Raw genomic sequence first — 17804 nt, forward strand, 5'->3', positions numbered from 1 at the left:
TAAACATGGGGAGCCTCTGTCCTGTTGATTCTTCGCAACTGCCCACTATTTCAAGTGGACACTTTTTACTGTATGGGAAAACAATGGTCTGTCATAACACATTTTTCATTGAAAGTTATGGATCCTTTGAAGTTGATCACTCTAATCTGGATACGTTTTATTAGTGCAGTATATTGTCAACCAATTGTGTTATGGGACGGTGAACAGACTTCAGCCCTTCAATGATCCTTATTAACCCTTTTCGTTACAACATTTTCTATATACATCAGTGGAGGCTGGTGGGAGGTGCTATAGGAGGACCGGCTCATTGTAATGTCTGGAATGGAATAAATGGAATGGAATGAATGGAACGGAGTCAAACGTGGTTTCCATATGTTTGATGTGTTTGATACCGTTCCATTGATTCCATTCCAGCCATTACAATGAGCCTGTCCTCCTATAGCTCCTCCCACCAGCCTCCTCTGATATACATCCACCCACTTTAACAACTACTTGTTCATCCTCAACCCATTGATAACTGTAGTTGCTCTATTTTCTACCCAGCCTGGATGGTGACATGTCCTTTCTCCCCCTCTATAGGAGGGGACAGCGTGGTGAGCTCTGTGGCCCTGAGGATCGTCATGGGCAGCTGGTGGCTCTTCACCCTCATCGTATGTTCCTCCTACACAGCCAACCTGGCAGCCTACCTCACCGTCTCCCGCATGGACACCACCGTAAGGTAGGTCACTCCTTGCCACTCCATTTCATCCCCTCCTGCATAAAAGTGCCAAGGTATTGTTAACCCGGGTGATCAAGTCATGAATGACAACTTTGGCTCACCCCACTGTGGGACTGTCTAATGTTCTGTCATCACAAGGGGACTAGAAAGACCATCCAGAAGTTCAGTGTCTTTTATTGTCTGCAGTAGAATAGAATGAGGTTTTCACAACAGTGTTGTCAGTCTGTGGTTTATAGGGGGTCAAGTTTTGTGAGTGGTCAAGGTAGTATGCACTGCAGTAGAGGCTGCTGAGGGGAGGACGGCTCATAATAATGGCTGGAACGCAGCAAATGGAATGGCATCAAACCATGTGTTTGATGTATTTGATACCATTCCACTAATTCCATTCCAGCCATTACCACGAGCCCGTCCTCCCCAATTAAGGTGCCACCAACCTCCTGTGATGCACTGTAATACATTAGATGTTCTTGAAGCTTCATAACAGATTGTTACACAACCATATGAGATATGTTGAATAGTGCAAAAGATCCTGTTGAATTTTCAATAGATTTATATGAAATAGGACACTCAGGATGAACAGGATTATTATTTTAATGTCACAACTCGACCATGCAGTATTATATTGCCAACCTGTAGGAACATGGGCTCCAGAACATATTGTACAAATCTCCACAGTGTCATCCACAAAATGTTTACTGAAAATTACTTGACATGTCTAATGCATGATTGCACCATTCGATAGTATCTAACACAGCGTCTTCCTTCTGTATGAAAAATGTATGCACTCACTAACTGTAAGTCGCTCTGGATAAGAGCGTCTGCTAAAATGACTAAAATGTAAATTGAAGGTGATATTTCGCTACGCTGGTATGTGCCAACTGTTTGAAATGCCAGACATACATCATGGCATCGTCCAGTAGAATCCATGTTGAATAATCATATGCCTACATTGCCACCCTGCTCACAGACACACACAGACACATGTATATGTACCTGGACCTCACACATGGAGGCATGATGTTGGATCTTTAAAGATTACCATCCCCTCTCTGTTGGCATTCGGATCTGCAGATGTTATCCACCGCTTATCCCGGCACGATGCGTATTTGCTCAGGCACTGTGGCTTTGACGTATGATTGTATTTGATTATGCTGATGTTGTGCAAATGGTGTGTTTCAAGGCTGGACGAGGGAGGGGATTGCAGGAAGGTCGCCCAGCCTACTCACCTGTCAGTGCTTTTATATTTTACAGTTACATTTGAGTCATTTAGCAGAGGCTCTTATCCAGAGCACCTTACAGTTAGTGCATTCATCTTAAGATAGCTAGGTGAGACAACCACATATATCACAGTCATTGTAAGTACATCTATCCTCAATAAAGACGTTATCAAAGTCTGTGCTAATAGGAAAAGACGAATGCAAGGTTTTTGTTTTGGGGGGGGTGTAAGTCTGAGAAGTCTTCTTTAAGATACTCTATGAAGAGGTAAGGTTTCAGATGTTTTCAGAAGATGGGCAGGGACTCTCCTGTCCTAGCATCAGGGGGAAGCTCGTTCCACCATTGGGGTGCCAGGACAGAGAAGAGCTTTGACTGGGCTGAGTGGGAGCTGACCACCCCTAGAAGTGGGATGGTCAAGAGACCAGAGGTGCCAGAAGAGAAGAAGGGAGGAGGGGATGGGGTCGAGTAGGCAGGTTGTCGGGTGGCTGGACATCACTAGTCGCAGGATTTCATCTGGAGAGAAAGGGGAGAAAGAGGTCAAGGCGTAGGGTAGTTCTGTGTGAGTGGGACCAGTGGACTCAGTGAAAGAGAAGTGGATGTTGTCAACCTTTTTTTCAAAGTGGTTGACAAAGTCGACCGCAAAGAGGGAGGAGGGAGGGGGAAGAGGTGGATTAAGGAGGGAGGAGAAGGTGGAAAATAGTTTCCCAGGGTTGGAGGCAGAGGCTTGAAATTTAGAGCGATAGAAAGTGGATTTAGCAGCAGATACCGAGGAAGAGAAGATAGAGAGGAGGGAGTGAAAGGATAATAGGTCCTCCGGAAGTTTAGTTTTCCTCCATTTTCATTCAACTGACCACAGCCCTGTTCTGTGAGCACGCAGTAGAGTCCTGCATGGGTCTGTTTTTGGGAGCCGCATCACGCCGGCCACATCAATTCCGAGCCCCACCCAATACCCGACATCAGGACAGATCTTTCTCCGCAACCCAACCGCATAGAATTGTTCCAAGAGCCAATCCGTTACCCGCCAAATAACATATATTTATTGAATTGTTTTTAAATGACTCCAGTTGTGGGCTATTATTCCCCTTCCCTGCATTAATTTGTCTGCATTTCTATTCAACATTTGGATAAACAAAACCATGCTATGAATTAAGAACGATATCTTCTTTTTTTCCACAATGTGATGCAGCACACTGACAACTCAAATCGCTTTGGAAAAAATTGCTTTCTTATTAACCTTCTTACCTAATGAAAACCTATACATGTAGCTAACATTACAAAACAAGACCTTTACAATCAATATTGTTTAGATAATCAAATAGTTTAATTGAAACTTAAATGAACAATTCCTAGAATCGAATATAGGCTGCAAAAATACATTTATTTAGTAGGCTAATAGGCCCTACTCAAGCTTTTACCAGCCAATTTAAACTATATATGTCCTGCGTATAGTAAAAAAATAAAATAAAAATTACATTAATGTAATAATTAACTGATAATTAACAGAATTATCCTAAACAAATACCTGCTTGCACTTTTTGCATGCTGTGTAGGCTATCCATCTACCGAGTTTTTGTTCTTGTCCACAATGACTCCAAAATCCTTACAAACCGGGGATTTCACTCGCGCAGCACCTGTTTCCACGATGCTGTATTCCCCCATCTTAACCTTTCTTTTTATTTCTAAGGTTACGGTAGCCATTTTTGCGTGAGCTAGGCTAGCCAGAGAAAGTAAACATGGCAATGTATTCTCACATGGACAAATTTAAATGTTTCAGCACCACACAAATAATGTTGACAGTTCCCTGCTCCACACTCTCACCACGTAAGTGGCTGGTAGCCTATATGTCTGCCTCACCGCTCACAGAATGGAATTCACAACCCAACAAGCTCCTGGGTTTGTAAAAAAATATTGTTTTGATTTAAAAATTTTCCGACCCGCAATATAATTGTTCTGAACTGTGAGCCGACCCGCCAGTTGAAAGAATGTTTTCATTCCACCCGCCAGCTGATTTTCTTTAGGTCACCTGCGGGGAACTGTGGGTATCTGACCCGATGGAGGAATCTGGCACGCAGTGAGTCACTCAGCCACGGAGCGGGAGGGGAGGTTCGAGCCAGCCGGGAGGATAGGGGACAGTGAGAGTCAAAGGATGCGAAAAGGAAGGAGAGTAGGGTCAAAGAGGCAGAATCAGGAGACAGGCGGGAGAAGGATTTAGCAGAAGGGATGATGGGATAGAAGAGGAGAGAGTAATGGGAGAGAGAGAGAGCGAAGATTGCGATGGCGCATCTGGGTAGGGGTTGAGGGGTTAGGTTTGGAGGAGAGGGGGAGAGAAAAGGAAACAAAGTAGTGATCGGAGACATGGAGGGGGGTTGCAGTGAGATTACTAAGTAAACAAGCTTTTCTTAGCATGGCTCCTCCAATCCCCCTGCTTATTCTCACAGCAGGTACCATATAGGCTACTAGGATTACAGTATTATGTTTGTCACGTCAGCTTGAAAAATATGTACAGTACCAGTCAAAAGTTTGGACACACCTACTCATTCAAGGGTTTTTCTTTATTTTTACTATTTTCTACTTTGTAGAATAATCAAAACTATGATATAACACATATGGAATCATCTAGTTACCAAAACAGTGTTAAACAAATCAAAATATATTTTGCACACTCTTGGCATTATCTCAACCACCTATATCTGGAATGCTTTTCCAACAGTCTTGAAGGAGTTCCCACATATGCTGAGCACTTGTTGGCTGCTTTTCCTTCACTCTGCCGTCCGACTCATCCCAAACCATCTCAATTGGGTTGAGGTCAGGGGATAGTGGATGCCAGGTCATCTGATGCAGCACTCCATCACTCTCCTTCTTGGCAAAATAGCCCTTACACAGCCTGGAGGTGTGTTGGGTCATTGTCCTGTTGAAAAACAAATGATAGTCCCAATAAGCCCAAACCAGATGGGATGGCGTATCGCTGCAGAATGCGGGGGTAGCCATTCTGGTTAAGTGTGCCTTGAATTCTAAATAAATCACAGACAGTGTCACCAGCAAAGCACCCCCACACCCCCACACCATAACACCTCCTCCTCCATGCTTTACGGTGGGAACTACACATGTGGAGATCATCCGTTCATCCACACCGCGTCTCACAAAGACACAGCGGTTGGATCCAAAAATCTCACATTTGGACTCCAGACCAAAGGACAGATTTCCACCGGTCTAATGTCCATTGCTCGTGTTTCTTGGCCCAAGCAGGTCTCTTCTTCTTATTGGTGTCCTTTAGTAGTGGTTTCTTTGCAGCAATTCGACATTGAAGGCCTGATTCACACAGTCCCCTCTGAACAGTTGATGTTGAGATGTGTCTGTGACTTGAACTCTGTGAAGCATTTATTTGGGCTGCAATTTCTGAGGCTGGTAACTCTAATGAACTTATCCTCTGCAGCGGAGGTAACTCTGGGTCTTCCATTCCTGTGGTGGTCCTCATGAGAGCCAGCGCTTGATGGTTTTTGCATCTGCACTAGAAGGAACTTTCAAAGTTATTGAAAAGTTCCGTTTTGACTAACCTTCATGTCTTAAAGTAATGATGGACTGCCGTTTCGCTTTGCTTATTTGAGCTGTTCTTGCCATAATATGGACTTGGTCTTTTACCAAATAGGGCTATCTTCTGAATACCCCCCCTACCTTTTCACAACACAACTGATTGGCTCAAATGCATTAAGAAGGAAAGGAATTCCACAAATTAACTTTTAAGAAGGCACACCTGTTAATTGAAATGCATTCCAGGTGACTACCTCATGAAGCTGGTTGAGAGAATACCAAGAGTGTGCAAAGCTGTCATCAAGGCAATCGGTGGCTATTTGAAGGATCTCAAATATAAAATATATTTTGATTTATTTAACACTTTCTTTGTTACTACATGATTCCATATGTTTTATTTCATAGTTTTGATGTCTTCACTATTATTGTACAATGTAGACAATAGTAAAAATAAAGAAAAACCCTTGAATGAGTTGGTGTATCCAAACTTTTGACTGTTACTTTATATATATACTGAACAAAAATATAAACGCAACATGCAACAATATTTTTATTTTTTTATTGAGTTACAGTTCATATAAGGAAATCGGTCAATTGAAATAAATAAATTAGGCCCTAATCTATGGATTTCACATGACTGGTAATACAGATATGCATCTGTTGGTCACAGATACCTTAAAAAAAAGTAGGAGCGTGGATCAGAAAACCAGTCAGTATCTGGTGTGACCACCATTTGCCTCTATACATCGCCTTTGTATAGAGTTGATCAGGCTGTTGATTGCGGTCTTTGGAATGTTGTCCCACTCCTCTTCAATGGCTGTATGAAGTTGCTGTATATTGGCGGGAAATGGAATACGCTGTCATACACGTTGATCCAGCGCATCCCAAATGGGTGACATGTCTGGTGAGTATGCTGGCAATGGAAGAACTGGGACATTTTCAGCTTCCAGAAATTGTGTACAGATCCTTGCGACATGGGGCCGAGCATTATCATGCTGAAAGATGAGGCGATGGCGGCAGATGAATGGCACGACAATGGGCCTCAGGATCTCGTCACGGTATCTCTGTGCATTCAAATTGCCATTGATAAAATGCAATTGTGTTCGTTATCCGTAGCTTATGCCTGAGCATACCATAACCCCACCGCCACCATGGGGCACTCTGTTCACAACGTTGACATCAGCAAACCGCTCGCTCACACGACGCCATACATGTGTTCTGCGGTTTTGAGGCCGGTTGGACATACTGCCAAATTCTCTAAAACGATGTTAGAGGCTTATGGTAGAGAAATTAACATTCAATTATCTGGCATAAGCTCTGCTGGACATTCCTGCAGTCAGCATGCCAATTGCATGCTCCCTCAAATCTTGAGACATCTGTGGAATTGTGTTGTCTGACAAAACTGCACATTTTAGAGTGGGCTTTTATTGCCCCAGCACAAGGTGCACCTGTGTAATGATCATGCTCTTTAATCAGCTTCTTGATATGCCACACCTGTAAGGTTGGATGGATTATTTTGGCAAAGGAAATTTCAGCTCATGAAACATGGGACCAACACTTTACATGTTGCGTTTATATTTCTATACAGTGTGTATATATATACAGTGGGGAAAAAAAGTATTTAGTCAGCCACCAATTGTGCAAGTTCTCCCACTTAAAAAGATGAGAGAGGCCTGTAATTTTCATCATAGGTACACGTCAACTATGACAGACAAATTGAGAAAAGAACATCCAGAAAATCACATTGTATGATTTTTAATGAATTTATTTGCAAATTATGGTGGAAAATAAGTATTTGGTCACCTACAAACAAGCAAGATTTCTGGCTCTCACAGACCTGTAACTTCTTCTTTAAGAGGCTCCTCTGTCCTCCACTCGTTACCTGTATTAATGGCACCTGTTTGAACTTGTTATCAGTATAAACGACACCTGTCCACAACCTCAAACAGTCACACTCCAAACTCCACTATGGCCAAGACCAAAGAGCTGTCAAAGGACACCAGAAACAAAATTGTAGACCTGCACCAGGCTGGGAAGACTGAATCTGCAATAGGTAAGCAGCTTGGTTTGAAGAAATCAACTGTGGGAGCAATTATTAGGAAATGGAAGACATACAAGACCACTGATAATCTCCCTCGATCCGGGGCTCCACGCAAGATCTCACCCCGTGGGGTCAAAATGATCACAAGAACGGTGAGCAAAAATCCCAGAACCACACGGGGGGACCTAGTGAATGACCTGCAGAGAGCTGGGACCAAAGTAACAAAGCCTACCATCAGTAACACACTACGCCGCCAGGGACTCAAATCCTGCAGTGCCAGACGTGTCCCCCTGCTTAAGCCAGTACATGTCCAGGCCCGTCTGAAGTTTGCTAGAGTGCATTTGGATGATCCAGAAGAGGATTGGGAGAATGTCATATGGTCAGATGAAACCAAAATATAACTTTTTGGTAAAAACTCAACTCGTCGTGTTTGGAGGACAAAGAATGCTGAGTTGCATCCAAAGAACACCATACCTACTGTGAAGCATGGGGGGTGGAAACATCATGCTTTGGGGCTGTTTTTCTGCAAAGGGACCAGGACGACTGATCCGTGTAAAGGAAAGAATTAATGGGGCCATGTATCGTGAGATTTTGAGTGAAAACCTCCTTCCATCAGCAAGGGCATTGAAGATGAAACATGGCTGGGTCTTTCAGCATGACAATGATCCCAAACACACCGCCCGGGCAACGAAGGAGTGGCTTCGTAGAAGCATTTCAAGGTCCTGGAGTGGCCTAGCCAGTCTCCAGATCTCAACCCCATAGAAAATCTTTGGAGGGAGTTGAAAGTCTGTGTTGCCCAGCGACAGCCCTAAAACATCACTGCTCTAGAGGAGATCTGCATGGAGGAATGGGCCAAAATACCAGCAACAGTGTGTGAAAACCTTGTGAAGACTTACAGAAAACGTTTGACCTGTGTCATTGCCAACAAAGGGTATATAACAAAGTATTGAGAAACTTTTGTTATTGACCAAATACTTATTTTCCACCATAATTTGCAAATAAATTCATTAAAAATCCTACAATGTGATTTTCTGGAATTTTTTTCTCTCATTTTGTCTGTCATAGTTGACGTGTACCTATGATGAAAATTACAGGCCTCTCTCATATTTTTAAGTGGGAGAACTTGCACAATTGGTGGCTGACTAAATACTTTTTTTCCCCACTGTATATATATATATATATATATATATATATATATATATATATATATATATATATATATACAGTGGGGAGAACAAGTATTTGATACACTGCCGATTTTGCAGGTTTTCCTACTTACAAAGCATGTAGAGGTCTGTAATTTTTATCATAGGTACACTTCAACTGTGAGAGACGGAATTTAAAACAAAAATCCAGAAAATCACATTGAATGATTTTTAAGTAATTCATTTGCATTTTATTGCATGACATAAGTATTTGATACATCAGAAAAGCAGAACTTAATATTTGGTACAGAAACCTTTGTTTGCAATTACAGAGATCATACGTTTCCTGTAGGTCTTGACCAGGTTTGCACACACTGCAGCAGGGATTTTGGCCCACTCCTCCATACAGACCTTCTCCAGATCCTTCAGGTTTCGGGGCTGTCGCTGGGCAATACGGACTTTCAGCTCCCTCCAAAGATTTTCTATTGGGTTCAGGTCTGGAGACTGGCTAGGCCATTCCAGGACCTTGAGATGCTTCTTACGGAGCCACTCCTTAGTTGCCCTGGCTGTGTGTTTTGGGTCGTTGTCATGCTGGAAGACCCAGCCACGACCCATCTTCAATGCTCTTACTGCGGGAAGGAGGTTGTTGGCCAAGATCTCGCGATACATGGCCCCCTCCATCCTCCCCTCAATACGGTGCAGTCGTCCTGTCCCCTTTGCAGAAAAGCATCCCCAAAGAATGATGTTTCCACCTCCATGCTTCATGGTTGGGAGGGTGTTCTTGGGGTTGTACTCATCCTTCTACTTCCTCCAAACACGGCGAGTGTCTCATCAGACCACATGACCTTCTCCCATTCCTCCTCTGGATCATCCAAATGGTCATTGGCAAACTTCAGACGGGCCTGGACATGCGCTGGCTTGAGCAGGGGGACCTTGCATGCACTGCAGGATTTTAATCCATGACGGTGTAGTGTTTTTCTAATGGTTTTCTTTGAGACTGTGGTCCCAGCTCTCTTCAGGTCATTGACCAGATCCTGCCGTGTAGTTCTGGGCTGATCCCTCACCTTCCTCATGATCATTGATGCCCCACAAGGTGAGATCTTGCGTGGAGCCCCAGACCGAGTGGAATGACCGTCATCTTGAACTTCTTCCATTTTCTAATAATTGCGCCAACAGTTGTTGCCTTCTCACCAAGCTGCTTGCATATTGTCCTGTAGCCCATCCCAGCCTTGTGCAGGTCTACAATTTTATCCCTGATGTCCTTACACAGCTCTCTGGTCTTGGCCATTGTGGAGAGGTTGGAGACTGTTTGATTGAGTGTGTGGACAGGTGTCTTTTATACAGGTAACGAGTTCAAACAGGTGCAGTTAATACAGGTAATGAGTGGAGAACAGGGGGGCTTTTTAAAGAAAAACTAACAGGTCTGTGAGAGCCGGAATTCTTACTGGTTGGTAGGTGATCAAATACTTATGTCATGCAATAAAATGAAAATTAATTACTTAAAAACCATACAATGTGATTTTCTGGATTTTTGTTTTAGATTCCGTCTCTCACAGTTGAAGTGTACCTATGATAAAATGTACAGACCTCTACATGCTTTGTAAGTAGGAAAACCTGCAAAATCGGCAGTGTATCAAATACTTGTTCTCCCCACTGTATATTCCATCTGAGTACCAATGGTCTTATTGCCACAGCTTTATTGCAGCTGCAGTATACACTCCTCATCAAGTAATCTTTCCATTGAACTGTATGTTCACGCACTCTTGCTTTTCACATAATCAAACATATCTGAAGCAGACCTTCCTGGCTGATTTTCTGCCACATTAAGAGTAGGGACTGGAGTGTGCTTTTTACTAGTGTGACACAGTGTCCTTCTTGTTTTTGTCTGTATTCTCAGTACATTAGGTTATAGAGACAGAGCTCTAGCCATTCTGTTGATGCTGCTGCTGGGAGACGGTTCGTTATTTATAGCCATTCTGGATGATTCATCCCACTCCTGTTAGTGGAAACCATGGCTGAATCAGACACTGGGTTCTTTCAAATGTCTCTTTACATTTATATCAGTGGAGCACATGGGAATGTGTGAAACGTACTCCTCAGACATGCATCAGCGAATAGCTAGCGTTTCGCGTGGCTCCGACTGGTAAGACGCTTCAGGAGGACAGTCACGTGTCCTAGCGATGCAGAGGTCCTGGGTTTGAGCTGCTTTATGAGCCAAATCAGGAGGAAGTGGTTCTCGCTAAGCAAGCAGCATGACGTTCTTTACATCAGCTTGGTGGTAGTGGTTAGCTAATGGAAAGGGTAGGTAGTGGATAGGTAGTGGAAAGTACATTGGACACACGTTTTTCATCCCATACTCCCCCCGAACCCAGAGGTCACTATGAGCCTCTTTCTGAAGGGTCTTCCATCGCACCATTTAGAAGCTACCGTAAAGCCAGTGCCAGGTGTAAATGGTGATGTGCAATTTTCTGACCTACGTCATTTGAGAGGATTTAATTTGCACTCCAAACTTTGAATAATTAATCTATTAATCTATTAATTAATTTAGATTTTGTTTACCATTTATTAAAATGCTGGAAATAAGTGCTCGCAAGTTCTGTGAAGTGGGCAGAAAATGTTTGAGAAGGTGTCAAGTGGTGGAGGCAAAAGATTAAACAAGAACAAGTTAGACATCCAAAAAACAAAAGCTGGCGAGGCCTCAAAGTCATAATTATCTTTTCATCCTCATTTTTTGAAAAAAATTTATCTCTGTTCCCTCTCTATCCTTGATCAGTGGATTATGTAGATCTAACAAACATTGTTTAAATCCTAATTTGTATTCACAGACCAGGCAGCACCCACAAAGATGCTCACAACGTCCACTGGGTAATTTGTTTGGCAGCCCACAGTGTATTTCCTATTCACATTTTGAATACATGTGTTGATAATGTGGAACATGGGGAGAGGGAAAAGGGGTAGGGTATTGATTGCTTTTATTTCCTCCATGGGATGATATGTGGCAAAAAAACAAATAAGTCCTGTATATGTATTCATTTACTATTACTAGGGCCAGGTGTTTGGGTTGTTTTTTGTGGGTTTTTTCTTTGACTGGTTTTCTAGCATTATCCACTGGGTTTGCTGCAGGCAGAAAATCCTAGGAAATGTTCTTTAATTTACACAAGCTGTCTCCAATCATTTCATGTCTGGTTATGCGTGAGTGTTTGGTTGGGGGATCTCCTAAACCAGGGGAGACGTAGCATACGAATCTTAATTGCACAAAGCCTATTATTTGGCAGGGAATACTATTTGTAGATCGGTGATTCTACACCTCACTTTGCTCAAGCTGATCCTCTCCAACAGACTCAATCCCTGATCATCGAAGGTTATAAAAATGGGTCAATTAGGACAGTTAAATGGGAGCGACTGAATCCAACCAGAAAAAAATAAATAATCCAAATCAGAATATCGCTTGAAAAAAGAGCACGCCAATTCCCCGTTTGGACGCTCTTTGCAGACGACAATATATTCTGCAAAACCTGCAATTTAGCATTATATTATAAACAGAAAGACAGGATAGACAGCCATCTGAAGAAAAAAAAAACATTACGCTGTCTCAGAAGAATGCCTCTACCTAGAAGGTTGTGGAGGATTTAGTGAAACAGTCTCATCCTTACATAACAAGACAACATCAATAAACCAAAACATTTCACAGCGTATTCATTCTTAACATATGGGTATGTTAGACATTTTTATATCAGAAAATATGTAGGGGGAAATGTATACTATTTTCAGAACATAAATGGCTAGCCTATTTTCGCTATAGAAATAACAACCCAACAACTTCTCCAACTCTGTTAGGACCACAGTATTTGGAGAGATACGCTTCTCCAGCTCCACAAAGCATGAGTAAAAGCGCATGTACTCTGAATGATATTCTGACACTGTTGAATAGTTCACTGCCTGTAAATACACTGTATCAGCCAGAACAACTGTAATGTCTTCACTCAGCTCTCCTACAAAATATAAAGAACATATTGGTCTTGTGTGTCAGTGGATTCGTCCGTTATTATAGAGATGCTTTCAGTTTTTTTGACCAGACTGTGCCTCAGTTCTTTACATGTGTGTTAACCTTTTACTGCAGTGGACTAAATCAGGGTCACACAGACTGTTTCTTGGTAGTCTTAAACAAATCTACTTTGAAACAAAAGTATACACCTCACACACATGGTTATGGGCTTTTAAAAAACAACCTTTACCATGTCAGATATAGAGTTGAAATGTATTCAATCTCGAGCTTGCATCCCAATATTACACTTTATATACATCACAGAAGACTGAAATATAACAAAACCGTTTGACATGGAAACACAGAATTTTCAACAAAAAACTAAAAAACTTTTCTTAATTGAAAAATACTAATGACATTCCACCCCTGAGGCCACTAGAGGGTGATTTGGTCATTTGACTGCATTAAAGAACGCGCACATTTTGTGATTGTCAACTTTTTCGAGAGGGATGTTGGCACTTGCAAAAGCCATATCCTCAGCATTTCTATAGCGAATGAAAATGGCTACTTTGTTCAGAAATAGGCTGCATTTTCTTAGATAAAATGCCAATTATTCCCCATAAAATGTTCATAGCAGACAAGGAATAAGTTAAATATTTATGTTGATAACATCCTTATGTTGATAACATTTTTAGTATCTGCTAGTGAATAGAGTATGTCATCAAGCATGTCACGTCAGAGATCACTGACTGTTTGAACACTATAGTGACATGCCAATTTACCTAGTTGCTTCTTTTAACTATATTCCAGAAAATCAAATCCAAGCTGACATTTCCATTAGTTCATCCTCAATACATTCTTGTGTTGCAAAATAAAGTACTATATTTATTCAAGTAAACACATACAGCAGATATCCAAAGTACACCCACGAACAAGATATTCATGTGTTGAAGGCCTCTTCAAAAAGCCCTGAGAAACATACAGTCCCTTCAGAAAGTATTCACACCCCTTCACTTTTTCCATATTTTGTTGTGTTACAGCCTGTATTTAAAATTGTTTAAATTAAGATTTTTTACTGGCCTACACACAATAACCCATAATGTCAAAGTGGAATAATTTTTAGAAATTAATACAAAATATCACCCTTCCATATCTGCTGTGAAAGGTGGCAGAGCTAGAGCGGTGTTTGTCAGACCATGAGACATCCCGAAAATCGGTCTTCTCATGAAAATGCCTGTAGCGTCCAAACGGTTGAAAAGATGAGACTCTCACGAACATGATGGTGTTCTCTGTTTTGCTCTAGGACGCACACTAGCCTCACAAGACTCGTCTGAAGGTCCCCGGTACCAGTTTAAAATAATTATGGAAGTACAGTGCATTCAGAAAGTATTCGGACCCCTTTACTTTTTCCACATTTTGTTACGTTACAGCCTTATTCTATAATGGATTAAATTGTTTTTTCCCTCATCAATCTACATACAATACCCCATAATGAAAAAGCAAAAACAGGTTTTTAGAATTTTTTGCAATTTTATTAAATAAAATAAAACTGAAATATTACATTTACATAAATATTCAGACCCTTTACTCAGTACTTTGTTGAAACACCTTTGGCAGCGATTACAGCCTTGAGTCTTCTTGGGTATGACGCTACAAGCTTTAAACACCTGTATTTGGGGAGTTTCTCCCATTCTTCTCTGCAGATCCTCTCAAGCTCTGTCAGGTTGGATGAGGAGTGTCGCTGCACAGCTATTTTCAGGTCTCTCCAGAGATGTTCGATCGTGTTCAAGTCCGGGCTCTGGCTGGGCCACTCAGAGACTTGTCCCGAAGCCACTCCTGCGGTTGTCTTGGCTGTGTACTTAGGGTCTAAGGTCCTGAGCGCTCTGGAGTAGGTTTTCACCAAGGATCACTCTGTACTTTGCTCCATTCATCTTTCCCTCAAACCTGACTAGTCTCCCAGTCCCTGCCGCTGGAAGACATCCCCACAGCATGATGCTGCCACCACCATGCTTCACCGTAGCGATGGTGCCAGGTTTCCTCCAGACGTGAAGCTTGGCATTCAGGCCAAAGAGTTCAATCTTGGTTTCATCAGATCAGATAATCTTGTTTCTCATGGTCTGAGTCCTTTAGGTGCCTTTTGGCAAACTCCAAGTGGACTGTCTTGTGCCTTTTACTGAGGAGTGGCTTCCGTCTGGCCACTCTACCATAAAGGCCTGATTGGTGGAGTGCTGCAGAGATGTTTGTCCTTCTGGAAGATTCTCCCAACTTCACAGAGGAACTCTGGAGCTCTGTCAGAGCCAAGGCCCTTCTCCCCCGATTGCTCAGTTTGGCCGGGCGGCCAGCTCTAGGAAGAGTCTTGGTGGTTCCAAACTTCTTCCATTTAAGAATAATGGAGGCCACTGTGTTCTTGGGGACCTTCAATGCTGCAGAAATGTTTTGGTACCCTTCCCCAGATTTGTGCCTCGACACAATCCTGTCTCGGAGCCCTACGGACAATTCCTTTGACCTCATGGCTTGGTTTTTTCTCTGACATGCACTGTCAACTGTGGGACCTTATATAGAGATATATAATTCCAAATCATATCCAATCAATTTAATGTTTCCACAGGTGGACTCCAATCAAGTTGTAGAATTATCTCTAGGATGATAAATGGAAACAGGATGCATCTGAGCTCAATTTTGAGTCTCATAGCAAAGGGTCTGAATACTTATGTAAATAAGGTATTTTTTTAAATATTTTTTTACTTTGTCATTATGGGGTATTGATGAGGATTTTATTTAATCAATTTTAGAATAATGCTGTAACGTAACAAAATGTGGAAAAAGTCAAAGGGTCTGAATACTTTCCGAAAGAACTGTATACATGGAGATAGTTTAGTGCCTAATATAAGGGGATCAAAACATTTTAAAACAGTTTCCTGATCTTTCTTATATCTCTCAGACATAGGACAGACACTTCAGAACAAACTTCCTTTTGATATTGTTGTTCCATGTAGTGAATCTGTTATTCAATGTGTTTATATTGGCTAATAGCAGTAATGCCAAATTCAACCTTAAGGGGTCTTAAAATTCCAAATCAAATAGCTAAATGATCCTTCGTATGACCATCTGAAAATATTTTCATATGTTAGCTTAGAATCCCCCTCCCCCGGCTTAGACGGGCCTTAGACTCTAGAGGGTTAAATAAGTTCAGGAGTAAAAATGTGCTTAACAAGTCACATAATAAGTTGCATGGACTCACTCTGTGTACAATAATAGTGTTTAACATGATTTTTCAGTACCTCATCTCTGTACCCCACACATGTAAGGTCCCTCAGTCAAGCAGTGAAATTCAAACACAGATTCAACCACAAAGACCAGGGAGGTTTCCAGTGCCTCGCAAAGAAGGGCACCTATTGGTAAATGGGTAAAAAAAAAAACAGACATTGAATATACACCAAGTCACTACAAAGATACAGGTGTCCTTCCTAACTCAGCTGTCAGAGAGGAAGGGGATATCGCTCAGGGATTTCACCATGAGGCCAATGGTAACTTTAAAACAGTTACAGAGTTTAATGGCTGTGATAGGAGAAAACCTAAGATCTAATTGACAAAATGGAAAGAAGGAAGCCTGTACAGAAACAAATATTCAAAAATATTCATCCTGTTGCAACAAGGCACTAAAGTAATACTGAAAAAAATGTGGCTAAGCAATTCACTTTTTGTCCTGAATACAAAGTGTTGAGTTTGGGGCAAATCCAATACAACACATTACTGAGTAACACTCAATATTTTCAAGCATAGTGGTGGCTGCATCATGTTATGGGTGTGCTTATAATCGTTAAGGAATGGGGAGTTTTTCAGGATAAAAAATTAATGGAATGGAGCTAAACACAAAATCCTAGAGGAAAACCTGGTTCAGTCTGCTTCCCAACAGATACTGGGCGAAGAATTCACCTTTCAGCAGGACAATAACCTAAAACACAAGGCCAAATCTACACTGGAGTTGCTTATCAAGAAGACAGTGAATGTTTCTGAATGGCCGAGTTACAGTTTTGACTTAAATCTACTTGAAAATCTATGGCAAGACCTGAAAATGGTTGTCTGCAATGATCAACAACCAATTTGACAGAGCTTAAAGAATTTGGAAAAGAATAATGGGCAAATGTTGCACAATCCAGGTGAGGAAAGCTTTTATAGACTTACCCAGAAAGACACACATCTGTAATCGCTGCCAAAGATGCTTCTACAAAGTATTGACTAAAGGGTGTGAATACTTACGTAAATGAGATATTTCTGTATTTTCAATAAACTTCAAAAAATGTCTAATAACATGTTTTCATTTTGTCATTATTGGGTAGTGTGTGTAGATGGGTGAGGGAAAAAAATACATTTAATCAATTTTGAATTCAGGCTGTAACACAAGAAAATGTGGAATAAGTCAAGGCGTATTAATACTTTCTGAAGGCAGTGTATATCCCTCTGTATTCTACACGGACGAAATCTGGGTGCTATTGCCTTCCCCCAAGCAGTCACCATGCTGCTATTATCCTCCACCATCAATTCTGTGAAAACGCACACATATCGACCATAGCATAAAAGGATGTATTGATGTGGCCAAATGAGAGCAATCAGTGACAGTGATTGGAATTGATCTCTGATCCACAGGGTTATTATGCTTTTCTAACACTATCCCAGATTCACAAATAACAGTACAGCTACCATCACACTGCTTTATTGAGCTTTTCTCTTTTCTTTTTTTTTTCACTGTACTTCAAGTGGCCCAGACATGGACCCTGGAATAAACAAAGCAATGTACACGGGTCTGGATAACAGAGTAAAATCAGGAAGTTACTTGCAGCTTACAGCTTTTGTTACTTACTTCTTGAAGGTGCATTATGGGGTGTGTCTTTCTGTCATCTGCTATTGGGCAAGGGCATTAAAGTATCCGTGAACTTTTTCATTTTTTCCCCCAATTGAGTTGGTGTAAATGCAACTGTGCTTACAGTCCTATTGAGGCCAGGGCAGTGTAAGGAAAAGGTACAGCATTTCAAGTTTCCACTGAGGTAATCTTAAATAATTTAAATGGTCAATGTTTGACCTAATGTACTGTCCATATAACGCATACCCACTAAATAAATACTTTACATTCATTCAATATGTGAGACTTTTATATTTATAGTTCTGGAATAC

General features: G+C 41.5%; 1 protein-coding gene across 2 annotated transcripts in view; it reads left to right on the plus strand.

Annotated features, from left to right (window-relative positions):
* The window catches only part of grid1b (glutamate receptor, ionotropic, delta 1b), a 401577-nt gene that overhangs the window by 361967 nt on the left and 21806 nt on the right, over positions 1 to 17804 (plus strand). For both annotated transcript variants that reach the window (XM_045209114.1, XM_041843476.2), the window contains exon 12: positions 580 to 718. In XM_045209114.1, the coding sequence (XP_045065049.1) occupies positions 580 to 718 (139 nt within the window). The remainder of the gene's footprint in view (positions 1 to 579; positions 719 to 17804) is intronic.

The sequence above is a fragment of the Coregonus clupeaformis genome, chromosome 1 (genome assembly GCF_020615455.1).
Source record: "Coregonus clupeaformis isolate EN_2021a chromosome 1, ASM2061545v1, whole genome shotgun sequence".
In the NCBI taxonomy this organism is placed as follows: Eukaryota; Metazoa; Chordata; class Actinopteri; order Salmoniformes; family Salmonidae; genus Coregonus; species Coregonus clupeaformis.